Consider the following 25,081-nt stretch of genomic DNA (forward strand, 5'->3'; position numbering starts at 1 on the left):
GTATTTGCAAAAATCTATAAAAAACATTGAAATATAATTTTCGTTGTTTTGTTTGGTTTGTTTTGAAGAAATGTTCTCAGCTGTCAGCTCTTGTCAATGGGAAGAAACTCTTGACAGGGGACCATTGTATTACCATAAATCTTTATTCCACTGATTATTTACATCATTTCCAGAGTAGTAACATAGACTCTTCTTTCTTCAGTGTCTTGCTTAGTTACTCTGGCATGATAGGAAACCAGGGAAGTTAGAGCACCCAAGTTTCACACAAAAATTCTTCAGATAGGGTGAGTGGGTTTCTTAAGCATTCAGCTTTTAACAGTGATGACTGAGCGAGACAGAGGCTTTTCTTATTTAACATAAATTAACAGTTCAATACTTATTTGTTGTCTATCTCACAGATAATATGCGAAGTGATTCCAATGACTTGTAACAAATGCTCCTTTCAAAACATGATACCATCTCACTCCTTTTGTACATGGCTTTTCCAGTGAGGAACAAATCCCAGGGAGTCTATCAAAGTGTTTTTTGGAGGAGATATTTACCCAGCTGAATTACATGTTTTGCAATTAGAATTGGCACATTAAAAGCATGTGCCCTAAATTTTAGTTTGTGACAGATCCTGTTTGAAAGTCATAGGAAAAAAAACCCTGTGTTTAAGCATAGGTGTGTGAAATTATTTGTGCAAACTGATGCACATGTTTAGTTGGTTTGGTTGCACAGTCATTCAGTGAGAGGATCTAGTGTTTTGCTGGAAAGGCTCTTGGAGAAATTTTAATACTGCAAAATAAATCACTCCTTCCACTTCCTTCTCATCCAGTGGTTAAAGATTGTGAGAAGCTGTCACAGCACTGGTTACAAAGGATGAGCCACAGCTGGAATTTTTCAGCATTATGCTAGGGACCTCTAATAGGGCAGAACTTTGCCGTATCATCAAGTTTGACGAAGCTGATTTCTGTGGCAAAACCCATGGGCCTGAGTCTGCTGTTGCTTTTGCTTACCTCAAATTTAAATTTGGGTTCAGTAGAGAGGCTTTGGGATCAGTGCGAATGCCTAATTTCTGTGAGCTCAGCCTTTTGTTAAAAAAAAAGGCAGAATCCAATGTTAAAATGCTGAGTATTGTATAATGATTTAATAGTTAATAAAATTAAGTAATCAAATTCCAAATTCTATTCTGTATTTGCTCACCATGCATTCATTCTCTCCAACAGAGACCAGCACTAGAGTTGGATGAGAAATGGAGTTTGGTGAAATAAAAATAGACCATCATATTACAACGTTTCATCAAGATTTTAATACTGTATCTCAGTTTTTCTATTTTGATTGATTTAACTTTTCATACCATATTGAAGCATCTGTTTCTATAACCTTTACAACAGTTCCTCCTTATCAGCAGATTGGAGTTGAGCACTTTAAGAGGCCTGAATCAGGCACTCCCAGTTTGCTGTTCCATTCAAAATTTAAAAAGGAAAATAGTTTTAAAAAAACCAAACAGACTGTAAAATGAATGTTGTAGTTTCTTATAGAAAGGTTTCTGGTCTGCTCTAACAAATATTTAGGGACATTTCAGCAAAAATAAGACTAAGCAGAAGTTTTCCATGTAGTTGCTTGAGTGTTGAGATTGATTGCAACAAGATCTGCTCCACGCTTCCATGTTGGCCTGTTGTTTCTCCACACATATGGTTACCTGGTCCACCTGCTCTAAGTAATTTCTGTTTCACAGGGTAGGAGTCCTAACTTTCTGCTTGATACATTATTTCTTTCTGAAATTTATTTTTCTTCTCTAAGATGTTCTTGCTCTTTAGACACAATTATTATACAAAAAGATGAAAGGATTGCTTCCCGTTTCTTAAGACAAAGAGGAGAACAAGAGATAATTACTTAAGCTCTGATACAATTTATCAAAAGTAGATCAGTTCCTTTTTCTTGTTTACCCAAATAGATGTTGCTCTATATTTTTTCACTTTGGTGTCCTTTTCTATTAACTGTTCCCCGAATTTCTATAATTATGTTGTGAAAGTGAAGTTTTATAGAAACTAAAATGCAGTGATAACTAACTCATTGTTTTGCTTTCATAATCATCTGTACAAATCCAATTAATATCATGTAGTTAAGTTTAACTAAAATACTGGTAAATCTGCAAAGATAGAGAAGGGCCTTGAGGGGAAGCTGGATGAGGAGTGGCTGAGGTCACTTGGTCTGTTCAGCCTGGAGAGGAGGACACTGAGGGGAGACCTCATCACAGTCCACAACTTCCCCATGAAGGAATGTGGAGGGGCAGTCACTGAGCTCTCCTCTGTGGTGACCAGTGACAAGACCAAGGGAATGGCCTGAAGTTGTGTCAGGGGAGGTCTAGGCTGGGTGTCAGGAAAAGATTTTTCACCCCAAAGATGTTTGGGCACTGCAGCAGGCTCCCCAGGGAAGTGATAGCAGTACCAAGCTTGACTGAGCTCAAGGAGCATTTGAACACTCTCAGGTCCATGGTGTGACTCTTGAGGCTGTTCCATGCAGGACCAGCCTGGAGATGGAATTTGATGATCTTAGTGGATCGTGATATTCTGTGATTCCAAATCAGGATATTCTATGACTCCATGATATATGCTGTATATGGCTCAACCTCTGTTAAAAGCTAACTCTTGTAAACATTAAGAGTCTCTCCTGTGCCATCACATCTTGTATCATGGACTTCTGGGACAAAATCTATTACTCTGTCCTTTAACAGCTCCATGCAGGATAGAATGAAGTGGTTATTTGCCATATTATTTATGGTTTTCCTTACCCAGGTAACACTTTGTCCTTACACATCCTATTCTGTCACGTACCATCTTTTGTAATTCCTCATCTTCATTTCCCAAGAGCAGAATAGCTATGGTTTTGTTTTATGATCTTCCTTGAAGTTCAAGTTTTGTTTCTGTATGACTTTGAGATGAAAAAGTAATGCGTGGCAGGACTTTCCTAGAAGCCAGTAGACTCACTAGAGCAGAGAGTGACTCTATTGATGGCGTCCTGAAACTTCTAGATTTTCAAAGCTTACAACAGCAACATTCATTTTGTAAATAAACTCTGCAGGCTCCATAAATACCATAGTCCTCCTGGGTACATCCATCTGAGCCCAGATATTATATCGAAACTTAAACTTGCTCTGTCCTGCCTTGCTGTACAGCTTTTGTGTCTCTCATGTCTCCCTGTGAAATACTGCCTCCTTACAAAATGGATTTGATGTTACCATAAGGTGAAGTTTTTCCTAAAGACTACAAATGTTTGATCTATAACAGACAAAGAGTTTGGTTCTTACATGGGTGTTTCAATCAGATGTTCTGTGTTATTTGCACATGAGAATGTTACCAAACTACTTAAAATTTGGAAGGCAGTTAGGAATTAAAATAGTCATCAGAGCTTGGTCGGTATGACTGCTTGATCTAATTGTGAACCCAATTATTACTGTGCACAGTTTTTTATTGTGGAAGAGGATTTGCCAAGGCTGAAAAAGAAATTAATCCAACTTTCTCATTAAACCTTCTTTGAAAAAGATCATTAATTATGCACTGACCATTCATTGTCATACCAATGACTTTTTAATTATTTTTCTTCACATTTACAAAATACAGCTGGCTAAAGACCTACATGAATGTTCACAATGCACATAGCTGTTTTTACTGAAAATGTTACTTTCATTGTTGCAAAAAATGAGAAGAGACTAAACTCTTCCTCACATGCTGAAAAATACTCTATCTTCAAAAATATTCACAGTAAAAGCAACTAAAATGCATAAAAATGTCCTGTTACTGCTTTTTGTATATGTAATTCTTGCTATTGCTGGACAGATGATGCTAAATGACGGTGGGGAACAAGCTTTTCTCAGTAACTCTTAAGACAGTAGAAGTTTCAGAGCACCTGAAATAATGAAAAAGTCTCACCAAATGCAAATGACAGCTTTCATCTTCCTTTATGAAGCACATGCTCATGAATATATACATTTTTGCACATGTAGGAGCTCGAGTGTATCTGCCTTCCGATGAATGAAAGAATACGGAAATTATGTATTCAGAATTAGTTCGGAGTTTGCTTTATTTTGTTGAATTCTCCAATTTAATTGAAATTCCCTTCCTGAGCTGGAACATTTCTTAGAGACTGCCAGATTTGAGAAGGGGGCACTGTTACCCCTTCTCCTTCCTTCAGAAGTTTTTGTGCTATTTAAGTAGCAGTGTTGCTTTTGGTGATGCTAACAGCCTTTTGGCAGTTCCGTGCTGTTTGTCTGCACAATCTGTCCATCTAAAGTAGCAGAGCATGAGAAGCTGATCTCCTCAGGGAACTCCAACAATATCGACAGGCTTGATTGACATAAAACCAGTCTCTCTCTTTCACCTCCACTGAACTCTCTGAGTAAATTCAGGGCCTGACTGAAGTGAGATAGGGTTTTAGCCATTGACTTCCATGGGAACTGAATTTGAACACTAGCAGCTACTGCCCTCTCCTAAGGCAGCCCTGAATTTCTTGGCAAATGCTGTTTAGAAGCACTATCAATTTGATCCCACTTCCTTCTCAAGACTGAAAGCCAAGTTCAGGACTATTTATATCTTATTAACTAGAGAAGGCTTTGGATGGGAACTGCAGCAAGCATTTAAATCTTTGCCTTGAAAAATGGGTTATGGCTTAATGAACCTTGTTCAGGTTAAAGCAGTTATTTATTCTTGATATTTGTGTTTGTTGCTGTCAGGTAGAAGTCAATGAAAGAGCAGTGCCTTCTATCTTGAAGAGTTTATCAGGATGGAATAGCCTGAAATTTGTTTCAAGTGAATCAATTCTCACTTTTTTAACAGGAAAATAGCAACAGTAGATTTTCCAGATATGCTTCAAAATACCACATATGCTTAAAACTTAAAGGATGTCAAGAACTATATAAAAAGATCTGCTTATCACTTCAAAATGTGAACATCTACAGATATCCAAATTACATTTTCTATTAAGTCAGAAGTACAAAAGGTGAGAGAAGAGGCAGAGAGACAGGCATTTATTTTCAGTCCATGTGTTCATGCAGAGGAAAAAGAGAAAAGAAAAAATGCAGGCCATAAATTGAAGACTGTCTACGTGGAATGAAAAAGAAAAGAAGCTGAAAAGTTTTAAATATTCCCTTTTTTCTTTCCTCCCCTTCTGAAGAATTTGGGGTGAAATATACCACTTCTACTGCAACCCATGGATATTATTTATCTAATGTTGATGTTGTTTGTCTAGTTGCTAAATATTTTGTTTTATGAATTGATAACCATGGTACCTAATTGTGATCCTTTTCTTGGCTAAAGTAAATTTATTATTTTTAAAACATGTTGGAATTTTAATGAAACCATTAAAAAAGAATTCTACCTAGAAAAAAATTATGTTCACATGGTGGAATGGGATGTTGTCTTTCTAGTATCTTCTGTTGCTCTGTATTTGACCAGTAAGAATGATGGTACTAGTATCTGTGTGTATCTGATGTTAGAAAGCCTAGAGGACCTTTCTTACAAAGAATTTCTAAAGGGCTGAAGTAAGCCAAGGTTTGAGTTCTTCTGTGCACTTAGGGCAACATCTTTGAGTTCCCAAGACTGTTACATACTACTTTATGTCCTGAAAAAAGAAAGATTATTAAATTTTAATTTGGTTATATACATATATATATATATATATATATATATATATATATATATTACCATAATTGTTTCCAGGAGTAAACCACCATTAGGACCTACACCGCTTCAGATTTAGGATAATCTTCTGTCTTGTTTGATGCTGCATCCCTGTGTTTAGGGGGGAAAAAAAACCAACAAAACCCTGAAAATCCTCAACCCAAACCATCCTATATGGTCTCTGTCTTCTTGTCAGAACATTTTGTTTTGAAGTTTTTACTTCTTTTAAAGGTGGTCAATACAGACTGACTTTATCCACAGAATTAGCCTCAGTTTATCCTAGAGGAATATAATTTCCCATGCAGAAATTTGCCTGTATAGAGCATTGTCCTTTTCCACCTTCTTTCCAACCTCCTGAAAAGTCTATGCAATATTTTTTTCATATTTTTTTCTAGATGGGGTTAGTAAAGTTGTTTGGTAGCTCTGTTCGATCTCAATCAACCTTAGGAAGCCACTAATTAACAAATATGAGGTTGTTGGATGGTAATGCTGGAGAGGGGAATTCTGGAAATGGTAACAGCTTCCTATTTGTGGTTGGCCAAATAGAGAGAGAGGATGTGTAGATTTCCTAGCTTGTTAAACCACATCACAGTACATGGGCTGATACCAGATGTGTTCATTAGCAGATGATCGGGGCGTGTGTAAATATCCACTGTGCAGATGATTTTTGCATGGTCCTCCTGACGGTATCATATGTTGCTTAGTAGTTGTTCAGTGCTTAAAACAAAAAGCTTTTGAAGCTTAAGATGTGATGTTTAATAGGCCTTTCTCTAATGCTGGCTTAGCACCTGCTCCTCCCTCACCATCACATCAAAGTGAAATCTAAGTAACCACTCTGAAATCATGCAGCATCAGGCCATGGCGTAAAACCAGTGAAAGCACAGGGCAATCAGCCCTGTAAAGTCTCTCCATCTGCAGAAAGAATCTCCATAGCCACCTGGATGCTTTTAAACCTTCATTATTTTAAATTTAAAGTGGTTGGCTGAGCATTGCTTCTAGAAAAATCTGAATCAGTAATCCAAGTTGGAGGTGGGGAAGGACCGCTGGGGTCACATAGTCGAGCTTTCTGCCAATAATGGATTGTTTCCTGCAGTTCAGTTTCTAGTGACCTTGAAAATTACTAGCCTGTATAAAATGGTAATGAAAAAACAAAGCTGTTGTAGCTTCAGAAGTAGCCAAAGTGATGCTGTCCCAATGTGAAATTGTGGTTTTGATATGAGATTCTCTCTGTGCATTGTTTCTTGGTTGCAGTTTTTAGGTGATCACAGCTTTAATTTATACTTTCTGACCCATTTTGAATTGGTTATAATCGGGAGGTTGGTAGAGGTTAACTTGTTTCAATAGCACATGAACTTGTCCCTCAACCAAATCATAATGTTTATTACAAATAAATAAGTCAACAACTTGATTAGCCCCCCTACCCAAAAATTTTCTTCATGTCTCTGCAGTTGTGTTCTTTCAACATTTCTAGCCTCCCAGAAACAGGAAATGGGAAGGAAAAAAACAGATTTCTTAGTTTTCCCATGAAAACTCTTGGTTAATTAATTACAGACTTATCATGTCTGGGAACTCAAAGATTCCTGAAGAGACTCTGATGTGACACATGATTTTTGGGTTTCTTTCAAACAGGCAAATATTGGTTTACTTTTCTGCTGATGTAGGCAACAAAGCACAACCCTAACATACACCTAGTGTATGTGAGTGGGTAGAATTTGGCCCTCCTTTTAAGCATTAAGCAAGAGAGACAAGCTCCCACCAGCAGAGTAATTAAAGTTTTGGCTAAAAAAATATTTTAGGAGTCTGTGAAAAGCTGGGTAGATGGGAAGGGATCCCAAGACACCAAGTTCCTTTCCTGCTGTGCCCGTTTGATGTGTGTTAATTTCTTCTCTAGGGGTCCTTATAATGGGCTGCCTTTTGGGGTGTGCAGTGCTCTGATTATCCTTTCTTCCTGTGACTCTGGCCCCTCCTGACTATTGTATTCACACACTCCAGATCTCACTTGGAGAGGAAAAGGGTTTTCTCAGCTGCCAACTTGCTTAAAAGAAGGACTTAAGAGGAAAAATGAAGCTGATTGGACTGGGCTTGGCAAAAGTCTCCATTTTATTCTGTTTAGTCAGATTTTTAAAGGACTGGATGTTGAGGAACACCAAAATAGTGAGAACACTTATTCTTTAAGCAGGTTCTTGCAAAGGTTTTACAATTAAAAACAGAAATCTGCTTTAGTAAAGCAGTGTTTATCCTTGCACTAATGCTGGTCATGAATACGTGTCTAACTTAGCTGGAACTAATGCCTGACTATACTGTTCCACTACAGCAACTCAACATTCTGCGTAGGCTGATTATTTTTTCAACAATATTTGCTAAATTCTTTTAAGGGCTGCCAGTATATATTTTTTGAAGCTTAGTTAATAAGAACAGCTGCCAGTGGAGTCAAGGCTAAAAGAGGCAAAAAATATCTGCAGAAGGCAAGATTTTACTTCAAAAGATCAGTATTACAAAGCACTACTGTTGCTGGTATAATCACTTTCTTTGGGGGGGATGCTAATATAGACTGGGTTTCTTGTCTTCACAGCCCCCACTGAGCCTTTGCTGTGCAAATTTGCTGATGGAGGGCAAAAGAAGCGCCAGAATCAAAGCAAATACACACAGAATGGAAGGCCGTGGCCCAGAGAAGGAGAGGTAAGTGCCACGTAGCAATTATTTTCCTGGGGTTTGGCAGAAGTCAGCGACAGACCTGGAAGTCTACCTTTCAGACTGTGAAGAAATCAGATTGCACACAAAATGCAATCGTTTCATACAGAAAAAGCTATGTAAGCAGTGGGGAGATGGAGGTTTATGATAATGTGCAGAGTGTAAAGTTACAGGAAAGGAGAATTTCCGAGCTTGGTGCGGAACTGTGCACAGCCTGGTCCCACTGTGAGTGCTCTGCAGGCAGACCTGAGCTGAGGATTCTCTTACTGGTGAGCCATCAGCAACCAAGGTGTGCCTTTTACAAACCAAATCAATTTGCACTGAAGCAACTCAACAATGTTATTTCCTCTGTCTAGTTTCTGATGGTAAAATATCCTTAGGGAATATGAGAGCTGTTTCAAAAGAGAGATGTGCATCCAGATGTAGGGTCCATGTAAAAGTTTTCTGAAAGCTTATCTGAGCTGAGCTCTTCATTCTGTTCAAGACAAAGCAATTTACAGTAGCCTCAGCTGCATCATGTATACAACATTTTAAAATAATCTAATGCTTTCTCTCTGCCCTGCTGCAAGGAGTCTGTTACTGGAGTTTCTTTTCTGTGTGAAGTGACTCCAAATGAAGGTGAAATAAGAAATGCATTTTTTTGATTCTTCAAGAGGTTTTTTACTGTTTTTGAATTTTATTACCAAGAAAAGGCTTGGACAAATACAAATATGGTAGATTTGCTCACAGTGACTGCTTATACAAGGTGTTAGGTACGAAGGCTGAAGGACTTGCAAGTATTTCTGTCCTAAGTAACTATTCTTTGTGTTTATGATTGAGCCTTCAAGGAAAAAAAGTATTGGTCTGAGTTGTGCTCCACTAGAATATAAGTTATAGGGGGAGTGGGGGCAAGGTGTCTCTTTTTGGGTGGAGGGTGAGTGTTGCTATGTTTACTTCCATTTTACAAGGCAAACTAAAAAAAAAAAAAAAAAAGAAAATCGTTTGCTGTTTCTAGTTACATGTTTCTAGAGTATTTCTGCTTTTTTGTCACTACTTGATTTTTCTAGCTGATACTTTTCAGACCGTTAGGTTATGACATATATACTCTAGCACTATTGGTGAGCTCGCAAAACAAACAGAAAGGCCTTTTGAAAGTGTAGAAATTTCTCCCACTATCCCATGGTTGTTCTACACTCTTCTGACAGCAAAGGGTCCCTTTTTAGCTCTGTGGGATGAAAATCCCAGTGTGGCAGACACGAGGACATTGCAGAAGTCTCCAAAGGCTCATTTTACACCGTGTGTCTCAAAAAATTGAGTTATTTTCTCAGGAGCCAATATGGTTTGTCATGTCAGGGATCTACTGAGGAACAAGTGCCCAAGAAGTGCTTCAAGCAGTGGACTCAGGTCAGCCTATACATAGCTTGAAAAACAAAGATTTATGTATAGAAGACACCAATAAATTCAACAATCCATATTTTAAAGACCTCTAAATCCTTGTTTAAAAAGTGAATGCCATCACAGCTATTATCTCCGCTGTTTTATACTTCCTTCAGTTCAAATCAATAATAAAAGAGAATATAAAGTTAAAGCCAGCAAGTCACCCTTATGCCTGTGGCCTCAGGGCATCAGCTTATTGCATCTTGTGTAATTAATTTGTTGCTGGTGGAGTGGTGCCTATTAAGCACAGTGATATCCTGGTGACCTGGAGGCAGGGTGTGGCTGTGTTTGTAGTATCAACACTTAAAAACTGATTTTCAGTGCTGGAAGACATCATTGCTTGTTGTTGATCACAGTCGAGTACAGAGCTGTTGTCATGGTATAATGTACAAACATGAAAAGATGGTAAAGACACAAACTCAGAAATATTTCAGGCTAGATTTTCTCAGATTTTCTCTGTTTACTAACATCTGGTTAATACCTTGCTGCACATTGGACATTTACTACCCAGACCATCAAAGACAAGAATGCATGTTGTCTTTTAAGGTCCCTCATTGAATTTCGTCCCCACTTTTTATTTTCTTATTTCCAATGTAAAATCTTTCTGTATAATTACTCTTAAATTTCATATGCAATAAGGTTTTTCAAACTCTTTGTCCTTTAACAATTTTATTCTAAAAACAGTTGTTTTTAGAATTCAGTTGTTCTTTCGGTAGCAGCACTTGAGTAACCCTCCTACAGTTATTTCTGTAGGTTTTTATTTCTTTTAATTTCTTTTTAAAAGAACAGGCAGTGAGTAGTGAAAAACAACTGATCTAGGACAAGTGTCATAGTTCTGATGACAAATGGGATCTGGATATTCCCTTCACCTCTGCACTTTCTTGGTTTCTTCCCCAAAGAAAAGTATTGAAACTGCATCCAAGAGATTACTCCCTTAGTGTTCCCACCGTGGCCAAATCCTGTATTATCTAGACCAAGATGTATTTTGGCTATTGTTCAGATAAGCCTTTGCATTCTTGAACACTTTAGTGAAGGGCATTTCTAAAACAGCTGAGGTTTAACCAGCCTTAGCACTGAGCGTGCACAAGGATTATTTCTCAGAAGGGAAGATCCAGAGAAACGATGGCAACAGTTCTGTCACTGGCCTCAGACTTGAGCTCTGCCAGTACTCTGCTGCAGGGAGGGAATGGCAGGACATTTAGTGGGGAGGAGCAGGTTTGCTGTAGTGGTCTGTCTCTGATCATGCTGTTCTCAGAGGTTTTGCTCTCTTTTATGAAGAGTTTCTATGGAATTTTATAAGACAGAATTTCTCCTGGTTTTTTTTTTGAAGTTGTCAGGTCATGCTGCAGAACGCAGTAGAAATTCCTATCTTACATCTTTGTAGATTGCTTCATAACCATACATAATTGGCTGTTGAATTGCCTGCCCTTTTAAAGTCAAATATGTAGGAATACATTGAATATCTCTTGGGATTTTTGGGAGGTCTGGGTGGGGGTGGGTTTGGTGCTCGGTTATTTGGCCAATTGTAACCAGGGAAGAATGGCAGATCTTGAGTAGTGCTTTCTAGTCCTTGCCCTTACACTCTTGTTTGGAGTCTCAGGAAATGTTCAGCAGATTTACTGAGACATTTAACTGAGTGTTTGTGATGGTTGACCAGTTTTGGACTACAGAGCTGAGAGGTTATATTAGTGATGGCTTTATATAAGGCTGTCAAATTAGGCATCTAATAGACAGGTGCAATAAATGTACAGTGAAACCTGCAAGTGTTGGAAATATTTGCAGTGAAATTCTGACCCAGCAACTGACATAATTTCTGCACAAAGTTCGGTCATTTCTTTTTTGGGCTAGCTTCTCCTCACACTGGTTTAATTAAACACTCTGTTTTGAAACTTAACCTGACAAGATTATATTGAGATCGTGATAGAGGATAATCATATTCAAACTCTGTCTGTAAAATATTTGATTCAATCTACCTTTAAATTGTAATTGACAAGTCTAGAGGTGGGTGACATAAATCTCCAAAAATGTTTTAGTCAAAAATGCACCCAGGGAATCAACTGTAGTCACAAATTGAGATCAGATTGGATTAAAAAGTGCAACATAAATTTTGCAACATAATCTTCTGTTGCAGATTTAATGAAACCTTGTTTTGGTTATTCAGAAATAAAGTCTTTTGATACATTTATTTAAGAGCAGGTTTCTTTGAAAATTACGTGGTAGACAGGGAGAATTCTGCCTAAAATTTATTACTGTTTTCTAGAAATTTTAGCTTTTCTACATCTGGTCAGCCCAGTATGATTAAGGTTTTTTAATGGTCACAGTATCTTGGACTCTTTGATATTTCATTTGCAAGTTTCTGTAAAATTTGTTCTATTTAAATAGTTGCATTGTCTTGTAAGAGAGTACCACCCTTACAGTGTTGTTGCGTGTATCACAACAGTGAGATGCAGCATTTAATGCATTGAATTTGGTCTGATGTCTATAATGATATTCAATAATTGCCATTGAATTTGGTCTGATGTCTGTAATGATATTCAATAATTGTCACTAATAATTCTTCCATTGATTGCTTTTTTGCTTCCATAATCTGAGTTGCATTTTTTATTTCTAAAGAGCCAATAGGTTACCTTCCTTTCCTTCCCTTTCTTCTCTTCCTTCTTAGTCTTTTCTACTTTATTTTCCTTCAAGCTCAGTTCATGGAATATCCAAAGAATTGAGCATGCTTTTAATTCTTTCTTTAAAATATAAAATGACCTGGTAGTTTGGGAATGTTGCTTTTGTAACAGTTTCTCTTTTTATCCACTGTTCATTACAACTTTGCCTAGTGCAAACAGCAGTTTAGAGAGAAAAACATACAATAGGTAAGACACTTCCCAAATTTTTTGTGAAGTCAGTGCCAGTGAAGGGCTGAAGCAATTGATCCTGGTGCCAATGGTCTCTTCTTTACCAGCAGATGCATTTAGAAATGATTAGTAGTTCTATTCCAGGCCTATTTATAACTCAGGCATGGATTCTTTTTTTTATGCTTCCAAAGAGATAGGTACTATTTAGTTGTATTCTGTAATCCTGAGTGTCTAGACAAGTAACTTTTCTTATACCTAGACAAGCAACTTTTCTTTGCTGTGAGAATCAATTCCCAATTCTGTTGAGATAAGCACTAGTACCCTTACATGTAAACCACTCACAAGGACATTTACTATATATATTTAGCATATATATATGTATATATATGCCTGTTAGTTAAGCATTGGCACTTTGCATGCTTATTTTCAACAAAAACTCAGTTTAACAGAGAGAGACATTGAACCTGAGAAGAAGCCCTTTCTCCAGAGGGAGGAAGAGAAGGGCAAAAGATAACTGACCAGTAGGTGAAAAGATCTAGAATAGTGACACAAGATGCTGTTGCTGTGGGCAGCATTTTGAAAAGATGCCTCAGTGCTCAAATACCAAAGGTCAGTTTGGATTTTGAGCTTATAAAGTAGATAGAAATATTTTAAAAGTACATGGAAATATTTTAAACCAATTGCCTACATGAAATCACTGTCAATGCAATCAGGATTTTAAAAGGGCCATGATTTGGTTAAAATAGAATCAGCAATGTACCTGTCCTTAGAGATCAGTTTTCTTTTTTTTCATTTTAGCTTTGAATTTCCTTCTCTGGTGAAAAATGTCATGCCAATTGCCCTGGAGATTTTTCTGCAGTTGGGTTTTCCGGCAAATTCTGCTGCTATAACAGTGTTTTCTTAGGCAGAATAAACAAATGTTGGAAATGGGGAAAGGACATACCTTTTTCTGTTGTATCCCCAACAGATATCAGGAGTGCTGCCAGCCACCGCTAGAATTCTTCCCAACTCACTGCAGCACACACATCGAGTGTGCAGATGTGAGTGTAATAGACAGCTGGTACTGGATCACACTCATGGCAGAATGGGGATACCAGACCCCCAAAAGCAGATCATTCATAGACCTGAAGATGACATGGTGGAATGTATTGAGTGGCTGTGGAAACAGAATAATTGTGTTATATTATATATGTTCTCTTTTGGTTTGTTTTTTTTTTTTTTTTCTTTTCTATTTTGTAGTCTTTGGCACTTGTATTTTAACTAATAAGATGAGTTGAAGTGGGAGGAAGGTGACTCAATCCCAAGAACAGAAGTTGTGTATGTCAGACTTCCATTCCAGTACTGTAGGACAAAAGGGTTTCTTGTCATTCATTTGGGTATCTGAACTTGTTATTGTGTTTGTCAGCACAGTCTCTGATGTTCTGAGGTTCATGAATCACTTCCCAAGTTTGACAACAATAGTGTATACTTTCCTTTCCACAGCACTTTTCCCCTCAGAATCTGCAGCTTCTTAAGGAGCACACATCACTGGGAAATGCTCCATTCCTTTCATATGCATCTAGACTAAGAGGTGTCACTTTTATATTCTAGATTTCTCCTTCTCTAAAAAGGAAAGGTGTGGGCAGTTATTCACAATTAAATTCAGAAGTCTTTCTAATAACGTTGAATATTTCTGTCAGAACTGTTTAAATAATCAAAGAAAGGAATTCTGCCAAGTTAACTTCACTGGTGACTGAACTTATTTTATGAAATCAGTATTTTGCATTAATCTCATCTGGGTTGATGATTTCTTTTCCCTACTCTCTTCTTTCTTCAAAGCATTTCAATAAGGGTATCTTCTGTCAGGGCACAAGAGATCCTTGTGTTGTGATGCCTGGCAGATGTTAGTGATGGAAAAGAAGCAAGAACAGGAATCTGAGTGTTGAAATTTCAATTGATTCCACTGCAGTAGCCAAGAGCATGCCTTGGGATGGCAGTCCTGCAGTGGGAAAGGGGGAAGCTCTGAGTCAGTGGAGATTCAGAGGACAGACTTATCTTTTAGTCCACTCCCACATCAGTTCACGACTGAAATCCCTTAAGTGCAAGTGTACAACCTTACCTTTCCAAATCTCACCTTAAGGAGGACAAATCCATGGAGATTTCTGCTTGGAAAGCCCACCACATCCATGGATTTCACCCCTTTTTAATTTCCAGGCCTCTCCATTTTTTCCAATGGCCTGTGGCCTCCTGCACAGCCCGAGATCCTGCATGGCAGCAGCCTGCCCTGGCAGAGGTGCTCCAGCTCAAGGCAGAAGCTGACCAGGGCAGGTTTGAGGAGAGGATGTGGAAGTCTCACCTCTGAGGAGGAAGTGTAGCACATCTGTTGCAGGTCAATATTGTGGTGAATTTTTGCACAGTGTTGGGAAGACATGTACACTGAGAGTAGATATGGGGATATGATGGTGAAGTTGTGCATGGAAGCAGCTTCCCAGCAACAGAGAAGATGCTGGGCTGCACTGAAGATGCACAAAAGAAATTGGTCATTTATAGGTATTTATATTTGCTGGAAGACAGAAACTGCGCTGCTAAGGTTTTTCTTGTGAGACATCACAGGGATTGGGTAGAGAAATAATAAACCCACTTCATTTCACATGATATTGGAGATCAGATATCTTATTTTCAAGTCATAAAAAGAGGGGAAAAAAATCAAATCAGAAACAGAACAGCTTGTCTTTGCCTATGGAAAAATTTTCACAGTAAAGTGTTGAACAAAAGGCCTTCAAACTTCCTGGGGAAACCCTTGTTTTCCAGATGCTTTTTGATATTTCCTGCTCTCTATTGAATGAAAGAGCTTAAATTTAAAGACAGGTGCAGACTGAATCTCTTGTTCTTAGAATCTCTTTCACTGATGTCAACAGTTAGAAAACTGCAGCAAAAAATAACAAAAGTTTTCATTCTTTTCACATGTCCTTTAAGTTCAGACATTTTGTTAAAAATAAGAGATAAATAGACTCATATGGTTTAAGTAATGTTTTTTTTTTAAATCACTATTTTTAACAAGCTGAGTTAATTTCTTTGTCACCTGACTTTCTGAACAGACCAGTAGTCATTAAGAATGACCTTTATTTCTATTAGTGTGTTTTCATTCAGTAGCTGAGTCTAGGGCCATTATCTGGCTGAGTGGCATGAAAATTATGTGGTTCAGTTGTTCCTTAATAGAAGATTTATCTGACAAATACTTTCCTTAAGTAGCATTCCATCATCAGTGCCACTAATTCTGGTGCCATTTTATCATTAAGTGTCACTATGAGAAGAAAGAATAAGACCCTCTCCTTCTGCTGAGACATGAGCAAACCAGTGGGTGAAAAGGCCCAGAAGAAAACAATCTCAGCACAGCAGAGAGCTGCTATAGGGGCATCAGCCAGTGCTTGGTGTAGTTCAGCCTGTATTAGCACTAGAATGGCTATATTAAATTCTGATTTTAATAGAATTGAATATAGCTCTCACACAGAAGTCTGAGGCCAATTCTAATATTCTGCATTTGGTATTTTTGGAATTTCTGTTTGTCTGCTATGGAGGAAAGTTCAGACAATTTTCCAGTAAGTTATTATTGCTCATCAGTTTTTATTCCCAATGAATGAGGATGCTTCAGACCATAAATCTTTGACCGATCCAGGCCAAGTGTTGCCACTCCTGGGCTCCCAGCCAGCATAATTTTGTGGGGAGAAATTATACAACTTGATGAGAAAGAAGTAAATAGTCCTGTGTTAGCAGCTATTTGAAATAGCAGCAGTTAAAGGCTATGCAGCAACGGGGGATATTAGCAATGTTACTGGGCCAGCTGTAGGTGGTTACCATATGCACACATGGCCACACGCTGTGTCCTATTTGTCCAATGAGAGGCTTTTCATTTACTGGTAAATGTGATGGTGATATTTATAGTGGTCACTGCTGAAGTACTTGAACAGATTCTCAGAATCTGTCTCCACACAGGAGAGATATGGGACGTGGATAAAGAGGAGAGGAATGTCTAGCCTATCATATTTTGTACTTTTCAGGATCACAGCTCTGTCCCCTGTTCTTAATGCCAATATAGAGAACTGAGTTTGTGCAGTTTGTCTGCATGGACCCACACACAGGTCTGGGTGTGATGGGATTGGAGGGCGAGCTGAGTGTCCATGCCATGACCATGTGCTCAAATATCCATGAGAAAAGTAAATAAAAATGGCACAAACATGTTTGCAGGTCTCACATGGACAGCAAGTGAAAGAGCTGCTGTAGGTTTTCATTCCTGCACCTTCATTCTTATTTATGTCAAAGACACTAAAATAAGACCAGTATTTTATTTTCACTTTTCCTCCTAGATCCACATACTTTGTTGTATTTTTTCCTCCCGTCACTAATGCAAGCTGCAGGATATAGTGAGCCCTGATCCGGCAACTCTAAGGACAACTAGATCAAGAAATTCCTTAATTTAGAAAACTTGGATTTGTCCTTTCCCAAGAAATTATAATGTTTTTTTGTTAGTCTGAGTAGTGAGATGGGAGGTAAAATGTAAACACCTCAATTTAAAGGGAACATCTTAAGTTATTTTAAAAAGTATTTTAAAAAAATGCTAGAGGTAATTTTTCTGTTCCTCTAGGGCTTGTACGTAATATTTAAGTTGTCTTCACTGGTGCAGGAATAGAAAAAGAGAGCAATAACAAATTTTATACATGTTGAAAAGAGAAAGGAAACCAAGACAATGTGTTTCCTCAAAAATGTATTTCAGTCAAAAAGTTTTTTTTTCTCTTTTGTTTGGAAATTTCTACATTTCCTTTAGTAATTAATGCAACCTTACTAAACAGTGTAATGTGCTGAGCATGCATAAGACATAAGAATATAAAGCCAAGTAAGGGATTATGATTTTCAAAGCTAATTTTTTTTTACATCAAAATCATTAGTGGTTTGAGTCTCCCTAAATTCAGTTCTCTGACATTTAAAACTTGCAGAAATAGCCATTTTATTTCTCTTTGTATTAAATCAATACTCCCTTCAAAAATAGCCCCATGTACTTGGACTTAGTCTCCTGAATTATCCTTTGCTTGGGAGAGACTACATGTTCTATTAAAACAGTGGCATTTTCATAAAGCAAAACATTTGCCCTAGCATCTGCTTAAAAGAATGATGAGAGAAATATACAAATTTAATAAGGACACAAGCCTTTTTTTGGCAGCACAAAGTAGCATGAAACCTGATCTTTCACATCAGAAATTATTTTTGGCCCCTGGAAATTTGGACCACCTCCTCTCAGACCAGTTTGCAGCTGCTGGGGTAACCCAGCTCTTCCAGGAGTGCTGCCCACCCTCTGCCTGCTCATCACCAGTGCCTTTACCCTGGCTGCTCACCTGCCTGCCTGGGAACCAGCCAAGCCCCGGCGCTTTCCTGACCTGTCTGTGCAGCCATCTGGAAGGGGGCAGGTGCCATTATTCAGAAGTGCTTTGGGAGATGGCTTTAGGGGCATGAGAAGCTCCCAGCAGGAGCACAGACCATGCCACGTGGTTGGTAAAGCATCTGTCCTTGAAGAAAATGCTGCCTGTCTCAGGCAACAGGCATAGGAAATGTATGAAAAATGAAGAGGAATACAGTGTCTTGGGGTGGGAGGGTGCTGTGGTGGTTTTTCAGCTGCTCCCACAAGGACAGAGCAGCACCTTGAGCAATTGAGTTTCTCTCCATTGTGCTTCTTACCCTGCACAAAGGACAACTTCTCATCTCTTGGTAGTCTTACGCTGGAAAACATTTCACAGAGAGACAAAAATCAATAAGGAAGGCAAGAAGTCAAAGCAAATGCAGTATATGGGAGGAGAGATTGTCAGTTCCATGTCTTTAAGTAAATGCTGGGGGGAAAAAAGGTCTTTCCTGCATGACCTTGACTGCTATGTTAAGCATAAGGTAGAGTGCTTAATACTGTCTGCAGCCCTGCTCTCTCTCTGCCTTTCCTGTGGTACCTGTGGATATGTCTGCTAAGGGTGGCAGGGATGACAGTTGTTAGCTGGACAATGTTTTGACGCTGCCAAATCCTTTTGCACCGGTCACGGTCTGCCTGGTGGCAAATGGCAGGTGAAAAGCTCTGTGTAGCACATTAAAAAATTCTTTTGCTGTCCAGACCTCTAAGTATTTTAAAAGCTTTGTTTGAAAGCTCAAGCTTTTCTGCTTCACAGCCCATTTTTTGTTTCTTGTGTCATGGTAATGAATTAACTCTTAACTCCGAGTTGCACCTCACAGAAACTGTAGGCAGGGGTCATACAGGGTGTGACCTTTGTAGGAAAGATGAGACTCCTTCCTGTGAAGCTCTGATGAAGTTGGCTTTGGAATATTTCCCAACCACCCATCTACAGGCAGCAGCAGGAATTGGGCCTGTCTTGTTATAGTGAATAATCAGCTGTAAAGTCATTAATTTCAGTGGAGTTATTAATTGATACTGGTGCAAAAACCCCCCCACCATTTTCCCTAAATGTTGTGGAAAGATGGCAACCAACAGACTGAACAGATCTGTTTCTCAGTGATCTCTCAGGCTGGGGAGGTACCCAATCTGTCCATGCTGCATTTGGCCATCTGAGCTTCCCTTGAGAATTTAGAGTTCTATTTAAGTTGCATACAGTTTTTATTCATATTGGCTTTGAATATGCTTCATGTCTTTTTTTTTTTTTTCTTTTTCCCCTTTTCCTTCAGTAATAGTAAAAATCTGTTTTTCTTCCCTAACTATGTGCAGGCTGGCATGGCTTTGACTTACGATCCAACAGCTGCTATACAGAATGGGTAAGAAATGCATGTTTTCTTATGTCTTTTTTAAAATTATTTTGAATGTCATCTTCTGTTTTCTCTTTCTGCAGTGAAACTTTTTGAAAAGCAAATCCACTCAGTCATATTTTTTCTGAGACATATAATGCTATATTGTCAAGTTCTTCTTTAGTTTTCCTTTTCTTTTTATGCCTTCTTGTTTGTAATATCCATTTGAATGGGAAGTTGTTTTTTTTTTCTAATAGTTTCCATCTCTATTTGGCAAATGTTAGTAGATGTCTTTTTAATCTCTCTCTGTCATGAAGTGGAAACCAGTAAAGTTTCCCTTTACTGACTTGGCTTTTGTTAAAATAATCATTGAAGATTCCAACGTATTTTGAATAATAGAGCTGTTACTTCATCTGAGGTTCTTTCTGCAGGCTGGCTTCCTTCCATGTCATTGTCTGAATAAAAATGCCAGATAGGGAGAAAGCCTTAAATTAGTGTGCAAGCAGATGGGATTTAAGGGTAATATTCTGAGCAACACTCTTCTTTACTTCTCAGCTACCATTTGTTGACACGAGGAATTGCAATTTTTTCTCAAACCAAGCAGTGAAATTACATCACCATGTTATTTACCTGCATGATTACTTTTCCAATTATTTCATAAACTAGAAAAACATATTCTCTTTATTTAGCTCTCTTTTCAGCTAGGTTAACAACAATTTGAAAAGAGGCAGGAAGTTCATCCCTGAACTCTTTGACAGTCACTCTCTGATCAGAGAGATGCATGACATGATTGTCAAATTCCACGCATACTCTCACCTGTGTTCTCCAGCTGAATGGGAGAAATTATTGCTATAGATAAGAATGGGTTTATTTGTTAAATATTTGTCAGGGTACTGCTAGTTGAAGGAAAAAAACCCTAACATTCCCAGTAGTTTAAAAAATCAATAGTAATAGTTTATTTTACTTAATTTTCCTTTAATAAGGAGTAATTTTGTAGGACTTGTGATATTCCTATGTTGTGGAGGAAGAGGCCAAACTCAGAAGAATAAAGAGCTTGTTTGTAATTGTGATTTCAGAATTCTCTGCTTCTGTTTTCCTGTTCTGACCTCCACATGAGTCATTCTTCTCTATTGTCATACTTTTCAGCATATAAAACATTATAATCTATAAATAAAAACATCACTGGTTCATAGTACATCAGTGTTGCATGTGGACTAACTGGCTTTTGTTTTTTCATATAAGTTCCTGCATGTCAGTTGTGTGAGTGTTTTGGAAACCGTAGTTTGAATGACCCATTGAGACTAATATGATTTTAATTCAAGAAGAATTCTTTTGAAGTTATGAAAGTTATCTCAGAATCAGACATTATTTATATCAAAGAACAGCTATGGTATTCAGGCTGCTCAGGTGGTTTGGTCATTTGATTGCTTGAACATGCTGTCACTGATCACGGGTAAAGAAATTGTACCCAATGGAGAATTTCAGTTCTGCCGTTTTTTAAACATTCTTTTATTTTTAAGGCAGGAAATAAATTACATTAGAGTACCAGATATCTCTCTAAGAGGGAAAATTAATTACTGCTTTGGCATACGTCTTTTTTGTAAAGTGTCAAAATATTTTCAGTTTTATCAGGACTAAACCATCATTCAAAATGCTCTTGTGGTGAGATCTTGACTGTGTGCAGGATCATGAGGATCACCAGGACCCTTTTGGTCCAACAGGATTTTTTTATCTCCCCAGACCTTCACTCAGTAATCTCTACGTATCCTGTAGTTTCAAGTTTTTTCTCTTTTTCTCTATAAGCCTCTTTACTTGCAAGTACAGTGGAAATCTAGCTCAGGAGTTTTATTTTAATAAAGTCTGGGAGCACCCTGATGCTTTGCTTGTGAAATGTGTACATTTGATCTGTTGCTTGCTGACACACGACACAGGCATCGGTGTGTGGCCATGGAGAAAGAAACTTTAAGGCTCTTTAAGCTCTGTGAAGTAACAGGTTAACTCAGCAAAGGGGCATCTTCCTCATGGGAAGGCAGTGTGGCACACCCACCCTGTGCTTAGAAGGCTGCAGATTTCTTTGGCTGTAATGTGGGCCGAGCCACCAAGGTTTGCATGGAGCAATGTCACCCAAAGATCTGTAAAACAAAGGTCTTTTTCTTGTGGCATTCAGCTGGGGTCACCAGCGCAGAACGTACTGAACTGAGTCTGAGGATGAGAAATGTAAAGATACCAAGTCAAGGTGATGATTCAGAAGAGTTATAAATCACCAAAAAAAATTGAAAAGAAAGATTAACTGCACATGCTGATGTTTACTAGAGTTCTTTATAGGGTTGATAGATGCATTTGGATGCATCTAAGTTGCTAAATCCACACAGGATTATGTGGAGGATGGAAGCCTACTAGGCAACCATGTCTCTGCAGCAGGTGTCATGGGGTGGTATTTAAAATTCACAGTTCCTTAAAAGGCATGGATTATATTAGGTTTTAAGTTGGGCCATAACCAAACCTCAGGGAAGAATCTGGACTCTTGTTTCCAGATGAAAAGGTAGGTTCTTATTGTTCATGGTGTCGTACTATCACTTTTATTGCCATATAACTGCATATTTGCCTTGAAAATCTACAGCAGAAATAAAACAGAGTGTGAGAAAGGCTCTCACTAAAAATGACTATGATTTTTTGCTCTGCTAAGAAATAGATGATTTTCTTCTGAGTCTATTACATTATAAAGCTCGATTCTCCATTTCATTATATTGTTTTTATGCCCGTGTAGCTCTGTTTAAGCATCCAGTGGAGTTACATAAGCATAAAACTAGTATAATGGAGTGGAGAATCCAGCCCATAGTGTACCATAGCATTGCAGTATGAGGTACTGAGGATATGGTAAGCACACACTTCAGTAGATAAGATCTTTTCACTTGGCAACCACTTGGCCTTTTTTTTTTTTATAATAAGCCTTTTCTGAATTGTGTTTATAAAGGTACTCGGGTTTTATTTTGGGGAGCAGTGTGCCTGTTGTAATATGCTATTGATTTTTCAATTTGTGGCATTAACATTGCTTTAGTAGTTTTATGCAGTCATACAAGCAGCAGGATAGAGCTCTTGTACTTGCACTGTAAGGAAGCTCATTTAAAATGTTCCTAAGGCTAGAGTCCTCCTGGCCATTTGACTAGATTGCAATGTGCTTTATCAGTTTAGTGCCTCATATCTGGGCGACAATTTTGTGCATTTGCTGGCCAATGGGCTCAATATTCAGATAGGTCTTTTCCAACTCCAACATCTGACTGTGTGCCTTGTTGCAACGGAAAATTGCTGCCTTGATAATGCTTGGTAATACTCTTACATTATGTGAGCCCCAGGATGCTATTTATGAATCTAACTTTTTCAGTACTGCCCGCAGGCACGAGGCATGAGCAAATGGTGTTTATTGCAGTGCAAATAGGATCTTGCTCTTGTGCAGATTCTGTCTGGAAGCTTGCACGTTCCCCAATAGAATGGGAACCATATGGATTTTTTTTTCCACTTTTTGGCAGGGAAATAGTGACCAGACACTGCAGATAATGCAGTCCCCAAATGCAAAGGGAGGGTTGGTGTAGCAGAGGAGTATGTGCTTTGTCTGTTAAGCAATAGAAACTGTTGTTAAAGTGCTGCCTCTGTGTGCCTGCTGAGGTACTGGAAATTTGCTCCTTTTTAACATCGCTCAGAAATGTGTTCTTTTGAGCCCCTTATAAACCCCCATTCAGGAACTTCCAGGAGCATCTTTTTGCCTACTAGTGATGAGTTTCCCCTTAGCTTATGGAATCTAGGCATGCTGGAAAAGTCTATTTTTAACACAAGGGTGACGTCCATTTTGCCTTGCCCTTGCCACCTGCATGCTTGTGCTCCTAGCTTTGCAACTGCAGCTGAGGAGCAGGGACATTTTTCTTGCACCCACAAAAAACTGCTCAGATCAATATAAGGATGCAAACTGCATCTGCAGAAAATGCAGCTGAGCCTTCTGGAAAGCTCTCCTTAGAGCTCACAGGTCAACTACACCACAAAGCCTACAGCTCTCATAATGCCTAGTGCACTGTACTAGATACACTGTGTGCATTTTAATGCCAGGAAACTTGGAGGCATACTTTAATATATTTAAGACAAATCAAAGCCAGTATAATTCATATCTCTTTCCACTCCTCTTTTTGATGTAGATATTCTGATGACTGAGAATCCTGTATTCCCTTGAATTAACTTATAACATACATCTTCCACCTCATTTCACCTCTCCCTAAGCCTAAAGAAAAAAAAGAAGGCAAAGCCTAAGACTGAATATAGGAAGGTCCTCAGCTGCAAATCTCGTCTTGCTGTAGGGTTTGTGCCAGAGCAGGCCACTCTTGTGTTTTTGTTCCCCTTATCCCCTTATTAGATCCCCAGCATTCCACTTGTGCCAGTTACATATGAGGATTTTAGCCCATTTGTATGTAGAGGAATTTAGAGAGAAGCCTCAGTGTCCCATGGGTGAGGGCATGTTGAGCCCTCTTTGTCAATGAGCCCTGCCCTGGCAGCAAATGACTCCAGCAGTGTGGTAGGTTGAGCATCCCATACCTCAGGGTGGCTCTTCTTGAGTCCATCCCCAGCAAGGACACCTCCATCCTCACCACACCACTGTTCTTCACATATGGCCCTGAGGAAAGAAGACAAGCCTTTGTCTCTTGATGTAAGAAATCCCTGACTGCAAAATTTCTTTGCAGCCCGTTGCAGTGGCTGAGATTGTAACACTTGATTTTTTATTATTATTATTATTAAAATTGAAATATATGAACTGGACTTTCCTGCATTGTCATTTGCAGCATCAGAGTTTCTTCCTTTCTCTTCCTTAATGCCCTTGTGCAGGAATTTTCCCAATACAGCTGAATGTCATGGTGGTATGTTTTATTTGATCCTTATTTGAGAGCATTCCAAATGGTGATAGATAAATGGTATTGGCAGGGCTGTGGGAAGGGCTGTATTTTCCACATTATTGTAGTATATATATTCTACAGGCTTGTGTACTATTCAGATAAATGCATCTCTAAGCTGAAACTGAAATGGCAAGCTGTCTGTCAAATTCTTGGCTTAGCAAACATTTTCTGTAAATTTGTTAGTATTTGCTGGGATTTATTGGAGAGTTTATTCCAAAGAGTCAGCACTATTTCCAAATGGAAAGTTGTTTCTTCCCTGTACTTGTCTTTGTCCAAGTGGTTCATACGTGCTTAAGGGTATGAACCCAGCATCAATTCCAGGTTTATGAACAGAATGAGAAAAGAATAAACAAAAATGTGTGGTTTTCTCAAAAGACTTTTGGTTTTATATTTTTTTTAGTTTAAAAGATTTATATATATTTCTATACAATATACATTTTACCCATAGACTACTAAATTTTGTCAGTCTGCCATTGAGTATTTTCATTTGCTGCACACAAAATTTCTCAGTTGACCCACTTAGCAAGAGCATAGCCCAAGTGATTTCTGGTTAGCATTGATCAGGGAGACCCCTGTGAAAGGGGTTAGATAATATGCAACATGCTAGTGTCAGAGATGACTCTGCCTAGTGGTATAAAAATCCCTTCTCCCTCGATGTTGTGTGAAGCTAATATTTGGTATAAGCGTGGGGATACAATTGCCTCTAAGTTCTCATAATGGGATATATATAAAATTGGGCAAAGGCACAATTTTAAAATAGTCTCTGTGTGAGCATTGTGAGGGCTGATAA

The 25,081-nt window shown here is 38.4% G+C and overlaps 1 protein-coding gene across 2 annotated transcripts in view; it reads left to right on the top strand.

Moving 5' to 3' along the window:
* Positions 1 to 25,081, top strand: part of RBMS3 (RNA binding motif single stranded interacting protein 3) — a 703,629-nt gene that overhangs the window by 605,107 nt on the left and 73,441 nt on the right. For both annotated transcript variants that reach the window (XM_054273879.1, XM_054273880.1), the window contains 2 exons: positions 8,233 to 8,339; positions 19,341 to 19,387. In XM_054273879.1, coding sequence (XP_054129854.1) covers positions 8,233 to 8,339; positions 19,341 to 19,387 — 154 coding nt within the window. The remainder of the gene's footprint in view (positions 1 to 8,232; positions 8,340 to 19,340; positions 19,388 to 25,081) is intronic.

The sequence above is a fragment of the Melozone crissalis genome, unplaced genomic scaffold (genome assembly GCF_028551555.1).
Source record: "Melozone crissalis strain CALT ecotype California unplaced genomic scaffold, PUWL_Pcris_2 ptg000016l_1, whole genome shotgun sequence".
Taxonomy (NCBI): Eukaryota; Metazoa; Chordata; class Aves; order Passeriformes; family Passerellidae; genus Melozone; species Melozone crissalis.